The 16,836-nt window shown below is 36.5% G+C and overlaps 2 protein-coding genes across 6 annotated transcripts in view; one reads left to right on the top strand and one right to left on the bottom strand.

The window, feature by feature from the left end:
* The first annotated feature begins 658 nt into the window (after positions 1-658).
* On the top strand, positions 659-12,316 carry LOC131942019 (uncharacterized). Of its 2 annotated transcripts, XM_059301679.1 has the most exons (3): positions 659-788; positions 3,134-9,038; positions 11,378-12,316. In XM_059301679.1, exons 2-3 carry the CDS (start codon positions 3,209-3,211, stop codon positions 11,797-11,799), a joined length of 6,252 nt encoding a protein of 2,083 aa, XP_059157662.1. In that variant the 5' UTR covers positions 659-788; positions 3,134-3,208; the 3' UTR covers positions 11,800-12,316. The 2 variants fall into 2 exon arrangements, with proteins under 2 accessions (XP_059157662.1, XP_059157661.1); XM_059301678.1 differs by lacking the exons at positions 659-788; positions 11,378-12,316 and adding an exon at positions 956-1,013 and having other exon boundaries at positions 3,134-9,229.
* Positions 12,317-15,697: 3,381 nt separating this feature from the next.
* Positions 15,698-16,836, bottom strand: part of LOC131942025 (uncharacterized) — a 28,542-nt gene continuing 27,403 nt past the window's right edge. For all 4 annotated transcript variants that reach the window (XM_059301686.1, XM_059301687.1, XM_059301685.1 and 1 more), the window contains one exon: positions 15,698-16,593. In XM_059301686.1, the coding sequence (XP_059157669.1) occupies positions 16,465-16,593 (129 nt within the window). In that variant the 3' untranslated portion in view covers positions 15,698-16,464. The remainder of the gene's footprint in view (positions 16,594-16,836) is intronic.

The following is a 16,836-nucleotide window of genomic DNA, read 5'->3' as shown; positions in this document are numbered from 1 at the left end:
AAATAGTGATTTTAAAAAATAGTCTTTGGGCTAATAATTTATATAAACTTTTCATAAATTATTACGGGGGTAATTCCACAGTACAATAATGCTTCAATCTTCTTAAAAGGGGGTGAAAGATTGCTGTTGGCTAGAGAAATATAATTATGACGTGCTAATGTTAAACCTAACCCAACTATCCCAAGTCCTAACCCAAGTCATGTCATAGTTCTAACCATAATTTTAGACCTAAACCTATGGGCAATACGACTAACAACCTAACACACCTATTTTCGGACGAGTCTATTGTCGGAGATCGGTAATATCCGTTCAGTCAATAAGCAGTATTTAGAATCGGAACAGCTATAAATAGAAATGACAGTCTCTTTCTAAGAAACGAATGTGTAACTTTAATTCAGAGCTGTCGCCTTAATCAAATAAAATTTGTCCCTGCATGTTGACATTTCATGAAACTAGTCATGAAGCCCCTGATTGCTATGTACATTTCAGATAGGCCTATCTAATTAAATTTAACATGATCTTTATATACTATAGGCTAAATTAAATTAGTTTGTGTTTAGCCTACTTTTATTTTCCCTGGCCTTAAGACTTAAGAATGAAAGAAGAATTCCAAGAATTAAAATAATTCAGAATATTATTTTATATACTAGATCTAGATCTAGAGACATACTGCAGTGAATAATGATCGCGAAATCGTCAATTTTAGATCAGTCAAAAGCTAGAGCTAGACTGGGTTTTTACCCGTAATAAAAATAAAAATGTTTGAATCCTGAGAAGAAGAAATCACAGTAAGCTTAGGCCTATATTTAGGGGCCAAATATTTTTTTAATTTTTTTTTAGTTATAGTATTATAGTTTACTAATACTACTATACTAGATCTATATAGTAGTATTATTAGTATATACTTATTAATATTATGACTTATAGGCCTACTTAACTGACTTAACTATACTACTAGATCTAGTACTAGAATCTAGGCTACTAAAGTTTACTTATTTGATTGTTAACTTGATGTATGTCCACAGTTATAACATTTGTTTACTTATGCAAATTAGTTATTTATTAGAGTACATACTTGCTATTAATTAGCCTATTGGAGTATTATTAATATTATTATTATTAATCAGTTATTTCTATTACTATATAGATAGAGGACAGACATACTATTTTATTTGTAATTATTAACAGTACAGGCCTAATGAATATAGATCTAGAATCTAGTCAAAATAGTAGTACATCACAGCAATAAGTACCTCAACATTTTTATTTCATTATTATTTATGTTTAGAGTCTGCTATTATTATTATTATTATTATTACACTATTATATTTGTTTACATATGCAAATTAGAATACACATGCCTATTAACTATTAAGTATTAAAATAGCCTATTATTAATCAGTTATTTTCTATTAATCAGCTTTTTTTTTATATCTTTAGACATACTATTTTATTTTTAATAACTACTGCAAGTAAGTAGTAGGCCTAGTCAACAGTCAAAATATTGTAGTGTATCACCGTAATAATTATATATTTAAATTGGTAACTCAATAATATTTTTATTATTATTGCACTGATTTAGTGAGTAACATGATATCATAAGGCTGTTACCAGTGGCATAGGCGGGTTAGGTTTGTTTTTTTTATCTTATTTCTTCAGAGTACTACTTACAATTTATTTTACATCATAGCGAAGCAAAGACATACAGCTAGTATATATATATATATATATATATATATATATATATATATATATATATATATATATATATATATATATATATAAAATTGTGGAGAAAATGTGAACCCCCCCCCCCCCCCATGAGACAATCCTGGACACGCCACTGGCTGTTACAAAAAAATATAGGCCTACTAGTAGTAATTGCATGTAGCCAGGGGTAGGCATAATTATTAACTAATTAATTGATGTTATAAAACACATTTTCAGTCTAGATCAGGGGTCTCCAAACTACGGCCCGCGGGCAGGATGCGGCCCGCGATGTCCTCTCATCCGGCCCGCGGAGATCTTTTTGTCCACGGAAAAAACCTTTGTTGGTGATGGCTGAGGAACTTTGCTCAGAAAAATCAAAGACATGTCTGGAGGAAACTGGCCCCCGAACTGAAATTTGATAGTTAATGCAGCCCTCGGACTGAAAAGTTTGGAGACCCCTGGTCTAGATCTATTTGGGCCTAGATTTTTGGCTACCTAATTTAGTAATTATGAACTAATAAATTAATTAATTATAGTATTACTTTACCATTATGCCAATTAATATTTTAACTTAGTTGAAGTTAATACAGTGTGGTACGTACAGGCCTACAGCTTACAATGTTAGTTTCAAATAATGATATGCAGTTCTTAATTTTTTAGCCAAATAATTTTCAGTATTTTAAGTTTCAGATTTAGTAATAGGCCAGGCTTATTGTACTATTTTATTTTTAGTTAACTGCCTGTCAGATAAATTGCTTTATGTTATTTACATTGAAAGTAAATAAAAATTAAGAATGGAATTGTTGGCAAGAGGTGTTTAATCAAGGCAATAGTGAACATAATACAAATCAATAAACTAAGATAAAAATCAATACATTATTATATTGATACTGCAACCCCAATCCCAACTCTTAATGTTTTAGTTCCTAAAGGAATATATTTAAAGGGCTGCCTAATCAGTCTATCCCACTAATGCTCTCAACTTCAACAGTGCTATTGATTCTCAGGCCTTGGTCATGTGACAGAGATTAAGGCTCAAGTAGCTAAACCTAATGCAACTGCAGGTTCCCTTAAGAGCTTAAATAATTTGGAGAAAAACAAAAAATAACAAGATTTAGTCAAATAAAAAGGTCTATTCATACTATGGATCAACAGGTCCATTCATTCATTGGATCAACAGGTGCAATCATACTATGGATCATCTCTTCTGGTTATTGTAACAGCCCAATACATTTTAGCTTTTTTAGGGTGGGCCATTCCACTTATTTTGTCCTAGGATGCATTTTATCTGTGGTAGTTAAAGATTGTTTGAACAGTGTTTCTACTGGGTGTGTTAGCTACCCAATGTGGGGCAGGGTACCAGGGGGCATTGGCTTTAAAATGCGAGAATCAATGTTTTCCAGTTCAAATTTTTATTTTTCAGTTTTTCACAATACAACCAAGGTTCTACTAAAAAACAAAATCAGCTGAATAATTTTCCGTCAACGCAGATCCTGTTATGTCTGAAAGAAAATATTTTGGCAGAGCAGGCAGGCCACAGAAGTCTTCAGTTAGTCGCTCAACTCAAATCAACTCAAGCGCGAGAAATGCACAGGTTCAGCATAGTAACCATGACAACTGGAGCATGCAGCGGCTGGCGACAGCTAGTGGACTGAGAACAGAACGGGATGAGTTATGGGATGAGTCATGGGATGAGTCCTACAGGCAGACAGGCGGCCTCTTCTACAACACAACTTACACAAACAGTCAAGGATCAAGGTCAAACTCTTCAGTTAGCATGGAGAGTTTAAACTCTGTGGGTAGCTCTCAAGGTCATGCTAGAGGCTATCACTCAATGAGTAACACTCAAGGTCATGCTAGAGGCTATCACTCAATGAGTAACACTCAAGGTCATGCTAGAGGCTATCACTCAATGAGTAACACTCAAGGTCATGCTAGAGGCTATCACTCAAAGGATAGCTCTCAAGGTCATGCTAAAGGCTATCACTCAAAGGATGGCTTTCAAGGTCATACTGGAGGCTATCACTCAAAGGATGGCTCTCAAGGTCATACTGGAGGCTATCACTCAAAGGATGGCTCTCAAGGTCATACTGGAGGCTATCACTCAATGAGTAACTCTCAAGGTCATACTGGAGATGATTTCAGGACAGGGGACACAACTCCAGCTGCTGACAAAACAGCTGTTAACAAAAATAAAATTAGAAACAGGAGAAAAAATAAGAAATTAGAGAAAACAGCCAGACCATTCAAAACTATAGCTAGCATTGAAATCATGAAGCAGTTTACTAGTGAGAAGAATTTAAAAGAAATAATTAATCAACATATAAATACATCAGAAAAGTGCATGGTTACTTTGAATGAAGCATCTGTTGTTTGTGGGAAAAGTAAAGGCCAGTTCATATTGGTTGTTAATGCAAATAAATTAATGGCTGAGAAAGTAGTTAAAGAGTTCAGCCAAAATGTAAAAATGGCCTTGAATGTTCCAGTCAGTTTTGAGATAGCAAACAGCCCAGACCAGGAGGAAGAAGATAACAAGACGTTCAAACAAACCAACATTCAGGACGGTGAAAGAAAAGAACCAAGGGCCTGGTCTAATCCAGAACAAGACTTTTTAAAACCAAAAACAAAAGTTGAGACATCTGTAAAAAAATATGGTGCCCAAAATAAAATGGCTGAAAATGTTAATTCATCAAAGTTGGTTAAAACTGAAGAGACTTCAAGTCCTCGGCCCACAAAAGTCTCAGTTTCTGTTGGGAAAAGTTTCTCTAGTAAAACTGAAGCCAGAGATTTTTTCCAAAATTACCTGTACCATCAGGTCAGTATGGATAATTTGTCCGAGGTTCAGCTACTGGATTCTCGTACAATTTTTGAAATGTTTTGTCCAAGCAAATCTGCTGCCTCCAGGCTTGTCAAGAAACTGAACAGGGTAAGACTAGAAGGAATCTCTGTGCGACCTTTGATAGCAGACACAGCTGTAGGCAAGAATCCCCCACTGAAGAGTGAACACCTCAGAACTCAGGTTGATGCTACTGTTTGTGACATTGATAGAAAGATGGTCTCTAGCATGGAGAAACATAAAGTAAAGATAAGATTTTATGAAGAAGCACTTAAAAAACATGAAGAAAAGAATCGTTCTAATGAAGAGTCTATTAAAACATTAGATTCACCTGCTTTTGTTGAGGAAAGCGAAGATGATGTTGACAACAGTGAAGAGCTGGCCCTAAGAGATAAATTTGTTGAGTTAACTAAACAGCTGAAAGTTTTTGAAGATGATTGTAATGAACTAAAAGAAAGAGTGAAACAGCTGAATCTATTGACAGCTTCAATGACAGATTTGAACAATGTCCTTGAGACAGTGGGAGTGGAGTGTCAACGACTGAGCACAGCTTTACCCATTTACGCCAGGAGAAAGGACATTGTAGAACATGTTAAGGCAAACCAAGTCTCTGTCATACTGGGTGAGACAGGCTCAGGAAAAAGTACCCAGATAGCCCAGTACCTGTACGAGGCTGGTCTAGCAGGAAGTGGTGCTATCATCTGTACACAGCCTCGTAAAGTGGCGGCCATAACTCTTGCTGAACGTGTGGCGAAGGAGATGGTGAAGAAAGTTGGGGGTCTTGTTGGCTACAAAACTGGAATTAAAAAAACGGTCTCACAAGTGACCAAAATAATCTTCTCAACTGACCACTGTTTGCTAAATGAGTGCCTGAAAGATGCAGAGCTCACTGAGTACTCTTGCATCATTGTGGATGAAGCACACGAGCGCAGTATTTACACTGACCTTCTACTGGGCATGATCAAAGCTTGTTTACCCAAAAGACCTGATTTGAAAGTGGTCATTACATCAGCCACTATAGAACCTGAACTTTTTATCAGGTACTTCCAATGTGGGCCAGAGTTGAGAGTTTCAGGAAGAACATTTCCAGTAGATGTCTTGTATGAGATGGACAACACAAATGAGTTTGAAGATTATGAAAAGAAAGCGGTTGCTAAAGCAGTACATGTCCACAAGAATGAAGGTCCTGGTGATATTCTTGTTTTTCTCACTTCCCCTGTTGAAATCATGAGATGCTGTGAAGAGTTAGTCAAACAGTTAGCAGCAGGTGCCACAGAAAGACAGCTAGCAGACTTCAAATGTTTTCCACTTCATGGACAGCTTCCACCTGATGAACAAAAGAAAGTCTTTCAGCCTCTTTCAGATGGAGTAAGGAAAATAGTTTTTGCCACAAACTGTGCAGAAACCTCCATTACAATTGATGGCATTAAGTATGTTATAGACACAGGTGTGGCCAAAGAAATGAAATATGATCCCAAGAAAAACATCAATCTTCTGGGGACACACGTCATCAGCAAAAGCTCCGCTGACCAGAGGAAAGGCAGAGCTGGACGTACTGCCAGTGGCAAGTGCTACAGGCTCTACACTGAAGAGAGCTACCACTCCATGGCCACCATCAGTGATCCAGAAATTCTTCGAGTCCACCTGGGTCAAGCTGTCCTGAAACTTGCAGAACTTGGCATTGACTGTACCAAGTATGAGTTTGTTCAGCCCCCCAGCAAGGAGGCCATTGACTCAGCTTTGACCCTTCTGCACCAGCTTGGGGCATTGAACTCAAGTGGAATAACAGACATTGGGAGATGGATTTCAAAGTTACCCTTTGACCCCAGACAAGGCTACCTAATCTTCCAAGGAAACAAAGAAAACTTACTGTATGACTCTGTGGTTGTGGCAGCTCTGATAACCCACGGGACAAATCTGTTTTACAGGGGCCTAGCAGAGTCTGAACAACAGAAATCATCCCAGAAAAAAAATCTCTTCAGTTCTGAGTTTGGTGATATATTTACACACTTGCAAGTTTACAAACAGTGTGAAAAGCTTGATAAATCTGGACAGTCCAAATGGTGTAGAGAAAACAGCATTAATTATAAAATCTTTAACTTTGTCAAGCAATGTGTTGGTGAAGTGTCTTCTGTATTGAAAAAAGAACTTGGTACTTCCATGGATTATGTTTTCAATGAAGATAAGGCAACTCTCAACGCTTTGAGAAAAATTATCTTTCTGTCTTACCTCCCTTCACTGAGTCATTATCTGGGCCATATAAAAGCTGGATATTTTGTACCTTTGGTAGAAAGACAAGTACATTTTCATCCATCCTCTAGTCTGGTGTCCCAAAATGCCCAACCAGAATGGGTAGTGTACACAGAGTTGACTAAAACTTCCAGAGATTTCATCAAAGGAATGACAGTGGTTGATGAAGACTGGGTCACTGAGGCCATTGCCAGCCAAAAAATTTCCCTCAACCTGCAGAGTGTCAGGGAGAGGAGGATCAAAGTTGTGCACAAAGAGGAAGTTGGAAGGTTTATATTTCAAAAGATTGTTGGTCCAAGGTACAGTAATCTGCGCCAGTTGGAAAATGAGTTGCTTGAAGAAGGAATGGCCAACATTGTTGTAGAAGCTGACAGAGAACTGGGTACCATTGAGATCTACTCTACATCTACTATGGTAAACTTGAGCTACACTGTGATTGGCCCCACAAAAGTTGCATGTTGGGACGTCTTAAAATCTGAAGAGGAAGAGTTGTGCCTCCTGAAAACTTCCTCTGGGAAAGACAAGTGTGGGTTTCGAGTGAGTCTGGGTCAAGGAGGAACCGTCAAGTGCCTGCTCCTGCCTGACCAGAGCAACAAAGTCCTGGTGAGGAATACCAGCCGCGCCACAACAGAAGAGGAGGTCAGGGAGAAGTTTGAAAGCTTTGGTCACGTCAAGCAGCTGGTACGCTTCAAGAAGTTCAATCCTTGGGGTTTTGTTCGATACGCCTCATACTTGGAAGCTGAAAGAGCTGCCGAGTCTACAAGCAAGGACGAGTACATGGCTGGGAAATTAAAAATTGATAAATTTTTCGGGAAGGAAAAAAGCAAATTCGAGGCTAAATTAACATATTGTAGGCGCCCAATTAAAGGCAAAGGAACTGCTTTTATAAAATGCCCACCAAACATCAGAGAAGATCTTTTTGGTCGACATCTGAGTTTGTCCACTGGCTTGGTTGATTTAAAATATGCTCGAGATAGTGATGATTTAATTTGTTTTAAAACTGGATCCGCAGAAGAAATAGAAATCAAAGACAGGGTTTTAGATTTACTCCATGATCGTGATGAAATGAGTAAAAAGATTCGCATCACTGTCGCTCGTGAGAAAGCTACCATTCCCATTGAAACAGAAGTTAAAGAGTTTCAAAAAAAAATTACAACTGAACTTCAGTGTTACATACCACAAGAGAAGTTTCAATTAAATTTAATTCCTCCTAAAGAAAACTCTATTAACCTGGTGGGTTTTATTCAGTTTGATGATCCGGTCAGTGGCTTTCATGCCTGTCGCGCAGTTGAAAATAGGTTTAGAATGCTTGGCCAAAAGGCCTTAAGCATTAGTCCATCTCTTAAGACAACGATGCACGTACCTAAGTTTATAATGAGTGTTTGTGAAACTCGCCTGGATGAAATCACCAAAGGCCTGAAATATCATAAAGGCGTAGAAGTGACAAAAAGGTGTTTGAAAAAAGGGGACTTTGTCCTTGAAATTAAATCAGTCAGAGCCCTGTATATTGTTGAAGCCAGGGACTTGATTCAGAAAGAGCTAGATGGTGAGGTCATTGACTGCGGGGTCAATGACCTTCTGAGAAATCTCATCAAACAGGAAGGGAGAGAGTTTTTACGTCAAATTGAAAAATCCGAGTCAGTGCTTATTGTGGTTGACGACAGAAGGGAAAAAGTGTACCTACACGGAGCCATGAGCAGGATCAGCCAATGTCAGTCTAAAATCAATGCGTTCCTAGATCGGCTGAGCAAGGGCAGGCATGTTTCTGTCAACCTGAGGGGGCCAGGCAGACCCATGGGGCTGATGAAGGCCCTGCTGGTCAAATACGACAATCTCCAGGAGGACATGACCAAAACGTTTCAGCTCAGCAGTGTAAACATTGATTTTAAACTGCAGAAGCTCTCCCTTGTTGGAGACACGGAAGCTGTAGACAAGGCACTGGCCAGCATCACAGAACTAGAGTCTAGCCTGGTGTCTTCCTGCAGACAGGCGGGGGTGAGAGAGTTGCCGGACTGCACCGTGTGCATGTGCCCAGTGGACAGCGTGGACGACGTGTACAGGCTGGAACTATGTGGACATTGCTACTGTCTGACCTGTTTGAAGGGGCTTTTCACCGTCTCTGTGGATGAGAAAAAGTTTCCGCTTGAGTGCGCTGACGAGGGCTGCCAGTCTCAGCTGGTTTGGAAAGACTTCCAGTTCATGATCAGGAACAAGTGGGTGACAGAAGAGAAGCTGGTCCATAGTAGCGAGACTCACTAACTTAAAAGCGTCCTTGGTTGCTAACCAGAACATGACTACCACACCTTGGCCTACGATTGGGCAATTTTTTCTGCCCTGTTCGAGAGACCACCTTAACATTAACTTTAAAAATAATTATCACGCGAAAAATGGCGTTTTTTTCGCGTATTGTAAGCAATCTAATGATGACAAAGCTATTTTTGGCAGATTTTTTTTTTTTTTTTTTGCTTCCGACATTGAAAGGTCAAACGTAAACATGGGTACAGTTTGAGTAGCTCAAAAACTTTAACTAATGGTCTCTAAGGTGTCAAAACTGCATGCCTAGGTCGAGTATTATTAGATTGATCGTTTAGTGAAAAAAAATTGTAAATATTATGTTCGCCTTTTAAGAAATCGGCATCGCAAAAAGGTCACTGAAAGCACGTTATTTTTTATTGTGACGTCACCGCTATTGTTACGGAAGCTGTACAGTAGTATCCTCTCGCTGCTTATATAATTGTGTTTTCTTTTCACTTGACACTCTTTTTCAGCTTATTTTGCTAGCGTAATTAGACTAATTAAGCCTAATTATGGATATTTCACCTGACTTTTGGATTATACTATGACTCTAAAAACCCTTAAACCACAACGATCTGTTATTTTTTTTTTTTTTTGTTGATCCATGGAATTAGATCTAGATCTAGTAGTGAGCGTTGGTCTTTGTGTGCTTACTTAGGCTAATGACTTAGGCATAATTATTTGTTTTCAAATTTGTTATAGCTTAATTAATTTGTCTGAATTCTTATTGATTTCATAAATTTTAATTAGGCTAATTATAATATTATTTTCACTGGTCTTCGTTGCCTCATTATTTGTTTTCAAATTTGTTATAGCTTAATTAATGTGTCTTAATTCTTATTGATTTCATAAATTTTAATTAGGCTAATTATAATATTTTCACTGGTCTTCGTTGATACATTTATTAGGCTTAATAATGTTAATATTATTACGATTTTAGAGGCCTGATAGATAAATTAAATGATTTTAGCGTTGGGTCTAAGTTTACATTACTAATTAGTACTAAGTAAACCAAGTACGCATGGACTAGGACATGTGTGCTGTGCCCGCGCTGTGGCGGGCGATGCCTCTCTCGCTGACAAACCAGCGCGAGCGAGCGAGTCGTTTGACACACGTGGTCTGTGTCGATGTTTGGAATGCATAGGCATAGGCCTAATTCTCGCTCTCGGGTGATTAATTTTTATGCGCTGACATTTGAAAAATCAAATAGACACACATCTTAATTAAATACATTTAATTTGAACTTTCTATTAATCTAGACCTATAATACTAATTAGGGCCTATAACTTGGGATAACAAAGTACTTGGACTAGATTTAGCGCATGCGCACACTGTGCTGTGAGTTTTCTCTCGCTGGTTGACAAAAGAACGCAGGCGGGCTAGCGATGTTTGTAATTTGCATATATCTTCGCTCACAGGCGATCATTTTAATGCGATTGGCCTCTTTTTATTTTATAGGCCTAATTAATTGTATTTGATAGGCTAACTTTTCTGGTTGACAAAACTAAGCGAGCGAGATGTCTGTCACGCGCACTGCCCGTGACGCTGTTTAGAATGTATTTCTCGCTAACTTGATGAATTTGAATGCTATTGCAGTGTTTTTTAAAATAAATCAAATACTTACAAATCTTTACATTTTAAACTGAGCATAGACAAAACTTTGTAACTAACACACCTGTCCCAAGTCAAGTGAGAGAAGAGGGTTAGATTAATTTTACAATGATATCGCTATATTTTATGAATTGCCCCAATTAAGCATTGCTAAAACACTTACACTAGTTAATAAAACATGCATGGGATTGAATATCTTTAAAAAGATTAGATCTATACTATATATTCTTGAACATGTTTTTCATTAATTTGAATTTAGTTTTCCTTTTTAAACACCCTTCCATTTAAAAAAAATTAAATAAAAATATTTAAGAATTCTAGATCTAGATCTAATTCCAGTATGTGATTTTTTATTCTGACGAAGACAGTGTCCATACGAATAGAAATGTGGTAATAAAATCAAATGTACTGTGCATATTCTGCTAAAATCAAATCAGCTGCAAGGTCAACCCTGCAGAGTTCGTCTCTTCAGAAAAGCTTAGGCGATCTGGTTGTCACGGATTATTTGGCTTGCAATGCTTGGAGTGGCCAATTAATAAAAATCAGTAATTAAGCTCCAAATGAGTTTATTTTCAACAAATTAAGTATTTGATTGATTAGAGATTGATCTCTAGTTTCCATTGGTAATGTTTAAATCGAAAAATAACGAAATTTAAAATTAGTGAGTATCTCTAGTCCATAGGTCATTGAACTCTATGGTTTCTCTGAATCCAAGCAAGTACAAATTCTGCTTGACCCCCAACTGTCCTATCGTGTATGAGGTGACCACCTGTGAAGAGGGCAGTGAGTTTACCTGCCCATCCTGCTCTGTCAGCCTGTGCACCTCCTGCCACACAGTGTACCACGCAGGTCTCACCTGTAAGCTGGTAGAAACAGCGAGCCTTGCTGACAAACAATTTGAAGATTGGAAAGCGTCAAATTCTAAACGTATAAAAAGTTGTCCCAAGTGTGGATGCACCATTGAGAAAATTAAGGGTTGCAACAGAATGCACTGTAAGCTGTGTAGAACCCAATTTTGTTGGCATTGCTTAGCTTATTTTTCAGATGATCAGCAATGCTATGCTCATCTTATGAAAGTACATGGAGATATCTTTTAAATACATCTTTAGAACTTACAAAGCCGATTAATCTTTTTTCTAAATAGTTATTAAGAAAATTGTAACCTCCAAATAAACTCTCTAAACCATGATGGTATGGGGAACAGAATTTGATTTATTTAACTTGTCATGTTATCGGCTCTTGTGTGTGAGGTTCATCCTTTAATGACAATTAAATAATTAATGCAAATGAAACTAACTCCATCAATAGCTTTTTTAATGTTTCGTTCAGTGCAACACTTCGGTTATTTTGATCCTAATAATTGTCTACAAGTCATGCTTTGATTGTATTACTGATCTATTATTTTTTCTCTACTGCTATTAGAAAATATAGTACAGCTTGATATATTGGGCGAGTTTTGCTAGCAAGCGTTAAGATTTTTAAAGGAAATTTATTTAAGTTGAATATTTAAATGTTAAATAACTGAAAATTGTGATATTGTTAAATTTGAAATTAAAATATACACATAATTTATTCCTCCATTTTTAGGAAAATCCATTCTTACTGTGATTTTTCAAAATACTTTAGTAAATGAAAAATAAAGTTATAAAAAAGTAATGCTTTTGTTTGCTTCATGCCTGTATTTGTTTTTGTTTTAGCATGACTAAGTAAATATTGGGAATGTCATTATATTTTTGTGTACAGTTTTATCAAACAAGTAATCATTTTATGAAATTGTGATATGCAAGACATCATATGATCAATAGCTTGCTAGTTCCCTACACTTGAACAATGTATTTGAAAAAAACATTACCACATTACTAAACTCTGAAAAGCCTACAAAATTGGCTCAGTTTTCTACAACAACCTTCTATGCCACACAACCAAGCTATCAAAATAAAATTTAGCCAGTTGTTATAATTTATTCATTTATTTCTCAATATTTCTAAAAAAAAGTCCAATGAAAGAACCAACAGTTTCATATGGCAGTGCACAATGTAAGCACGACTTGGCAGTGCACAATGTAAGCACGACTTGGCAGTGCTCAATGTAAGCACGACTTGGCAGTGCTCAATGTAATCACAACTTGCAGTGCTCAATGTAAGCAAGACTTGGCTGTAGATGCATTTGTTGGTCTCACATCCATCTTTTCTCTACATTTCTTTAGACCCTACTACATTAGGACAAGCCAGGAAAATATTTAAAACACGCAAACAAAGGACAATTCAGAAAAATATTTTTACAGTCATACATAAGGACAAGTCAGGGAAATAGTTCAACTAAATTAAATTACCTAACTAAATCATTTGGTGTATGAACTTGAGCTCAATACAATGGGTGGTGTTGATTTATTGAGCAAGCTGCTCAAATTCATCAATTTAAAATGATAGCATGTCCAAAGTTGCATACACTGATCAATTTAAAATGATGGTGTGTTCAAGCAACAAAGGAGATTCGTTAAAGACGATGAAATCAAAGAGCAGCATCAAATACACAGTGTATATGTACAACTGGGTTTGTGTACATGCAGCATAAGGCGCTGAATACAAGTCAGTACTGAATCAATTTTCATGGCCAACAAAATTTGATTTTATAGCAAATATTTATTTATAAATCAAGTTTTGGGAATAGAAAAATTAAATGCATTTAAAAGTGTGATATGTCATAAACACCATACACTATTTGTAAGATAATCTTTCAAATTATTGTCAAAATAAACATTATATTGTAACAATTGAAAGTACATATAAATACAATACTATTGTTAACTATACATACACAGCAAATTAAAGACCTCACAATAATTCCAAATTAATCAATTCTTAAAAATATTTAAGACACTTCTACATAAGACAAGTCAAGAAAATATTTAAGTAAAATATCAAAGGGAAATAAGCAGCTTTTTAAGGAAGTTTAGTTATGTGTGGTGTTTGATAGGTTTTTTTTGCTGCTGATTCAAGAAAATTCAAGAATTTTTTTCAGATGAAATGTCCAAACAGTTTTTTGGACCAGTTAGTGGAGAAGTTTGGGCTTCCACAAGTTACCTCCCTTGTAGCCAAGGTCAAAGATTTTGATCAGGTTCATACCAGATCTGCAACAAATGTAAAACTTCTGCGACTGTTTTTGGAAGAATCCTACCCAGATTTAGCTAAAGACAATATTATTTCCAGTACATTATTTGTGTGTTCTTATGTTTTAGATGAGCATTCTGATAAATTCAACAATTTGTTTCAGACATGAGCCTTTGTTAGACTCCTGACGGGTGAACTCTAAATATCCTACACCACAATCTTCAAGCCAAACCAGCACTGCAAGCAGTAGGCATACATGTTAACATCAAAACCATTTGTTAAAAACAGAGATAGATATATTATTGAAAGAGCGTTAGTTAACAATTATTACATTTGTGAAAAGTACATCACATTGAGAAACATTTCAATAATGTTCATGTACATTGCATTCAATACTATTTACATAGAGCATTCTTTTATAAACAATTTTTATTTCCCAAAGGTTTGGCACCAGAAAGCATACATACATTTTTTCCCACACACAACAGATCTCTAAATGAAATTATATGTACAAATTATTTGCATAAAAGTTTTTTTAAATAGGAATTTTTTTCATTGAAGGCACTTGTCATAAAAATGTCAAAAACTTTTGATCACTTGAGCTAATCAGACCAAACCTTGTACAAAAATTTGATTAGGTTATGTAGGTTTAGCTGTGAGGCTTCTGACAGATTTCAGTTGATGAAACTGTGACAGCCAAACATTGCACATCAGAATTGTAGAGATACAAGCATGATGTTTACAGACCAAAGTTCAAGGTCTTAGACGGAAACCTTCAGCAGTATCATACCTTTTAGAGAGAGGCCCTAAACTTAATCCTGACATTTTTAGAGGGAGGCCCTAAACTTAATCCTGACATTTTTAGAAGGAGGCCCTAAACTTAATCCTGACATTTTTAGAGGGAGGCCCTAAACTTAATCCTGACATTTTTAGAGGGAGGCCCTAAACTTAATCCTGACATTTTTAGAGGGAGGCCCTAAACTTAATCCTGACATTTTTAGAGGGAGGCCCTAAACTTAATCCTGACATTTTTAGAGGGAGGCCCTAAACTTAATCCTGACGTTTTTAGAGAGATGTCCTAAACTTAATCCTGACATTTTTAGAGGGAGGCCCTAAACTTAATCCTGACATTTTTAGAGGGAGGCCCTAAACTTAATCCTGACATTTTTAGAGAGATGCCCTAAACTTAATCCTGACATTTTTAGAGGGAGGCCCTAAACTTAATCCTGACATTTTTAGAGGGAGGCCCTAAACTTAATCCTGACATTTTTAGAGGGAGGCCCTAAACTTAATCCTGACATTTTTAGAGAGATGCCCTAAACTTAATCCTGACATTTTTAGAGGGAGACCCTAAACTTAATCCTGACATTTTTAGAGAGATGCCCTAAACTTAATCCTGACATTTTTAGAGGGAGACCCTAAACTTAATCCTGACATTTTTAGAGGTAGGCCCTAAACTTAATCCTGACATTTTTAGAGGGAGGCCCTAAACTTAATCCTGACATTTTTACAGGGAGGCCCTAAACTTAATCCTGACATTTTTAGAGGGAGGCCCTAAACTTAATCCTGACATTTTTACAGGGAGACCCTAAACTTAATCCTGACATTTTTAGAAGGAGGCCCTAAACTTAATCCTGACATTTTTAGAGGGAGGCCCTAAACTTAATCCTGACATTTTTAGAGGGAGGCCCTAAACTTAATCCTGACATTTTTAGAGAGATGTCCTAAACTTAATCCTGACATTTTTAGAGGGAGACCCTAAACTTAATCCTGACATTTTTAGAGAGATGCCCTAAACTTAATCCTGACATTTTTAGAGGGAGACCCTAAACTTAATCCTGACATTTTTAGAGGTAGGCCCTAAACTTAATCCTGACATTTTTAGAGGGAGGCCCTAAACTTAATCCTGACATTTTTAGAGAGATGCCCTAAACTTAATCCTGACATTTTTAGAGGGAGACCCTAAACTTAATCCTGACATTTTTAGAGGGAGGCCCTAAACTTAATCCTGACATTTTTAGAGGGAGGCCCTAAACTTAATCCTGACATTTTTACAGGGAGGCCCTAAACTTAATCCTGACATTTTTAGAGGGAGGCCCTAAACTTAATCCTGACATTTTTAGATGGAGGCCCTAAACTTAATCCTGACATTTTTAGAGGGAGGCCCTAAACTTAATCCTGACATTTTTAGAGGGAGACCCTAAACTTAATCCTAACTAACATTTTTTTTAAAAAGTGAACGTGAACAACGCATGAGGAACAAGGCTAGTTACATCTAATACTGACCAGTTATATCACAGAACATTGTTCAAGAGAAAAGATAATTCAAGTCTGTATAGTCACACATTTTCTTTCTATTCTAGCCAGCATGTGTTTAACTGAGAAAATATATTTTTTTAGTTGCGAAAACAAGGCACATAACCAATCAACAAGAAAAGTAAAGATAAAACCAGTTATTTACATTTTACATATCAATATTTGACACTGATGAATACAAAGGCAATGTGATTGAATGTAAATATAAAATTTTGACAGATACACATGAAGATGGCAGCATAATAGTACAAACATACTTAAAATATGTCATACAATTTGCAACATGTGACACACACTATTCATCATATAAACCATCATCAAGGCCGCACACACATACTACACATCATACACATTATCAATGACCTTGGGGTTGACCCTGGTGAGTGTTGAATATTCGTTTTCTGTCGTGTCATAGATGTTTTCAGGCAGAGGTTTCTCTTCCTCTCTCAGATGGTTGTACACATCCTGAAACAAGTAGGTCAATTTGGTTAGAAACAATTGGAAATAAGTAGGTCAAATAGGTTAAATTGTGAACATCTTGAAATAAGTGGGTCAATTTGGTTAGAAAACATTAATGAAAATAAGTAGGTTAAAGTGAACATCTTGAAACAATTGAGTCAATTTGGTTAGAAACAATTGGCAATAAGTAGGCCAAATAGGTTAGATTAGGCACATCCTGAAACAAGTAGGTCAATTCGGTTAGAAACA

The sequence above is a fragment of the Physella acuta genome, unplaced genomic scaffold (genome assembly GCF_028476545.2).
Source record: "Physella acuta isolate Inbredline_101_S28 unplaced genomic scaffold, ASM2847654v3 ptg000381l, whole genome shotgun sequence".
NCBI classification, from domain to species: Eukaryota; Metazoa; Mollusca; class Gastropoda; family Physidae; genus Physella; species Physella acuta.
The sequence above is the reverse complement of the archived record's forward strand: the minus strand, read 5'-3'. Positions and strand labels throughout refer to the sequence as shown.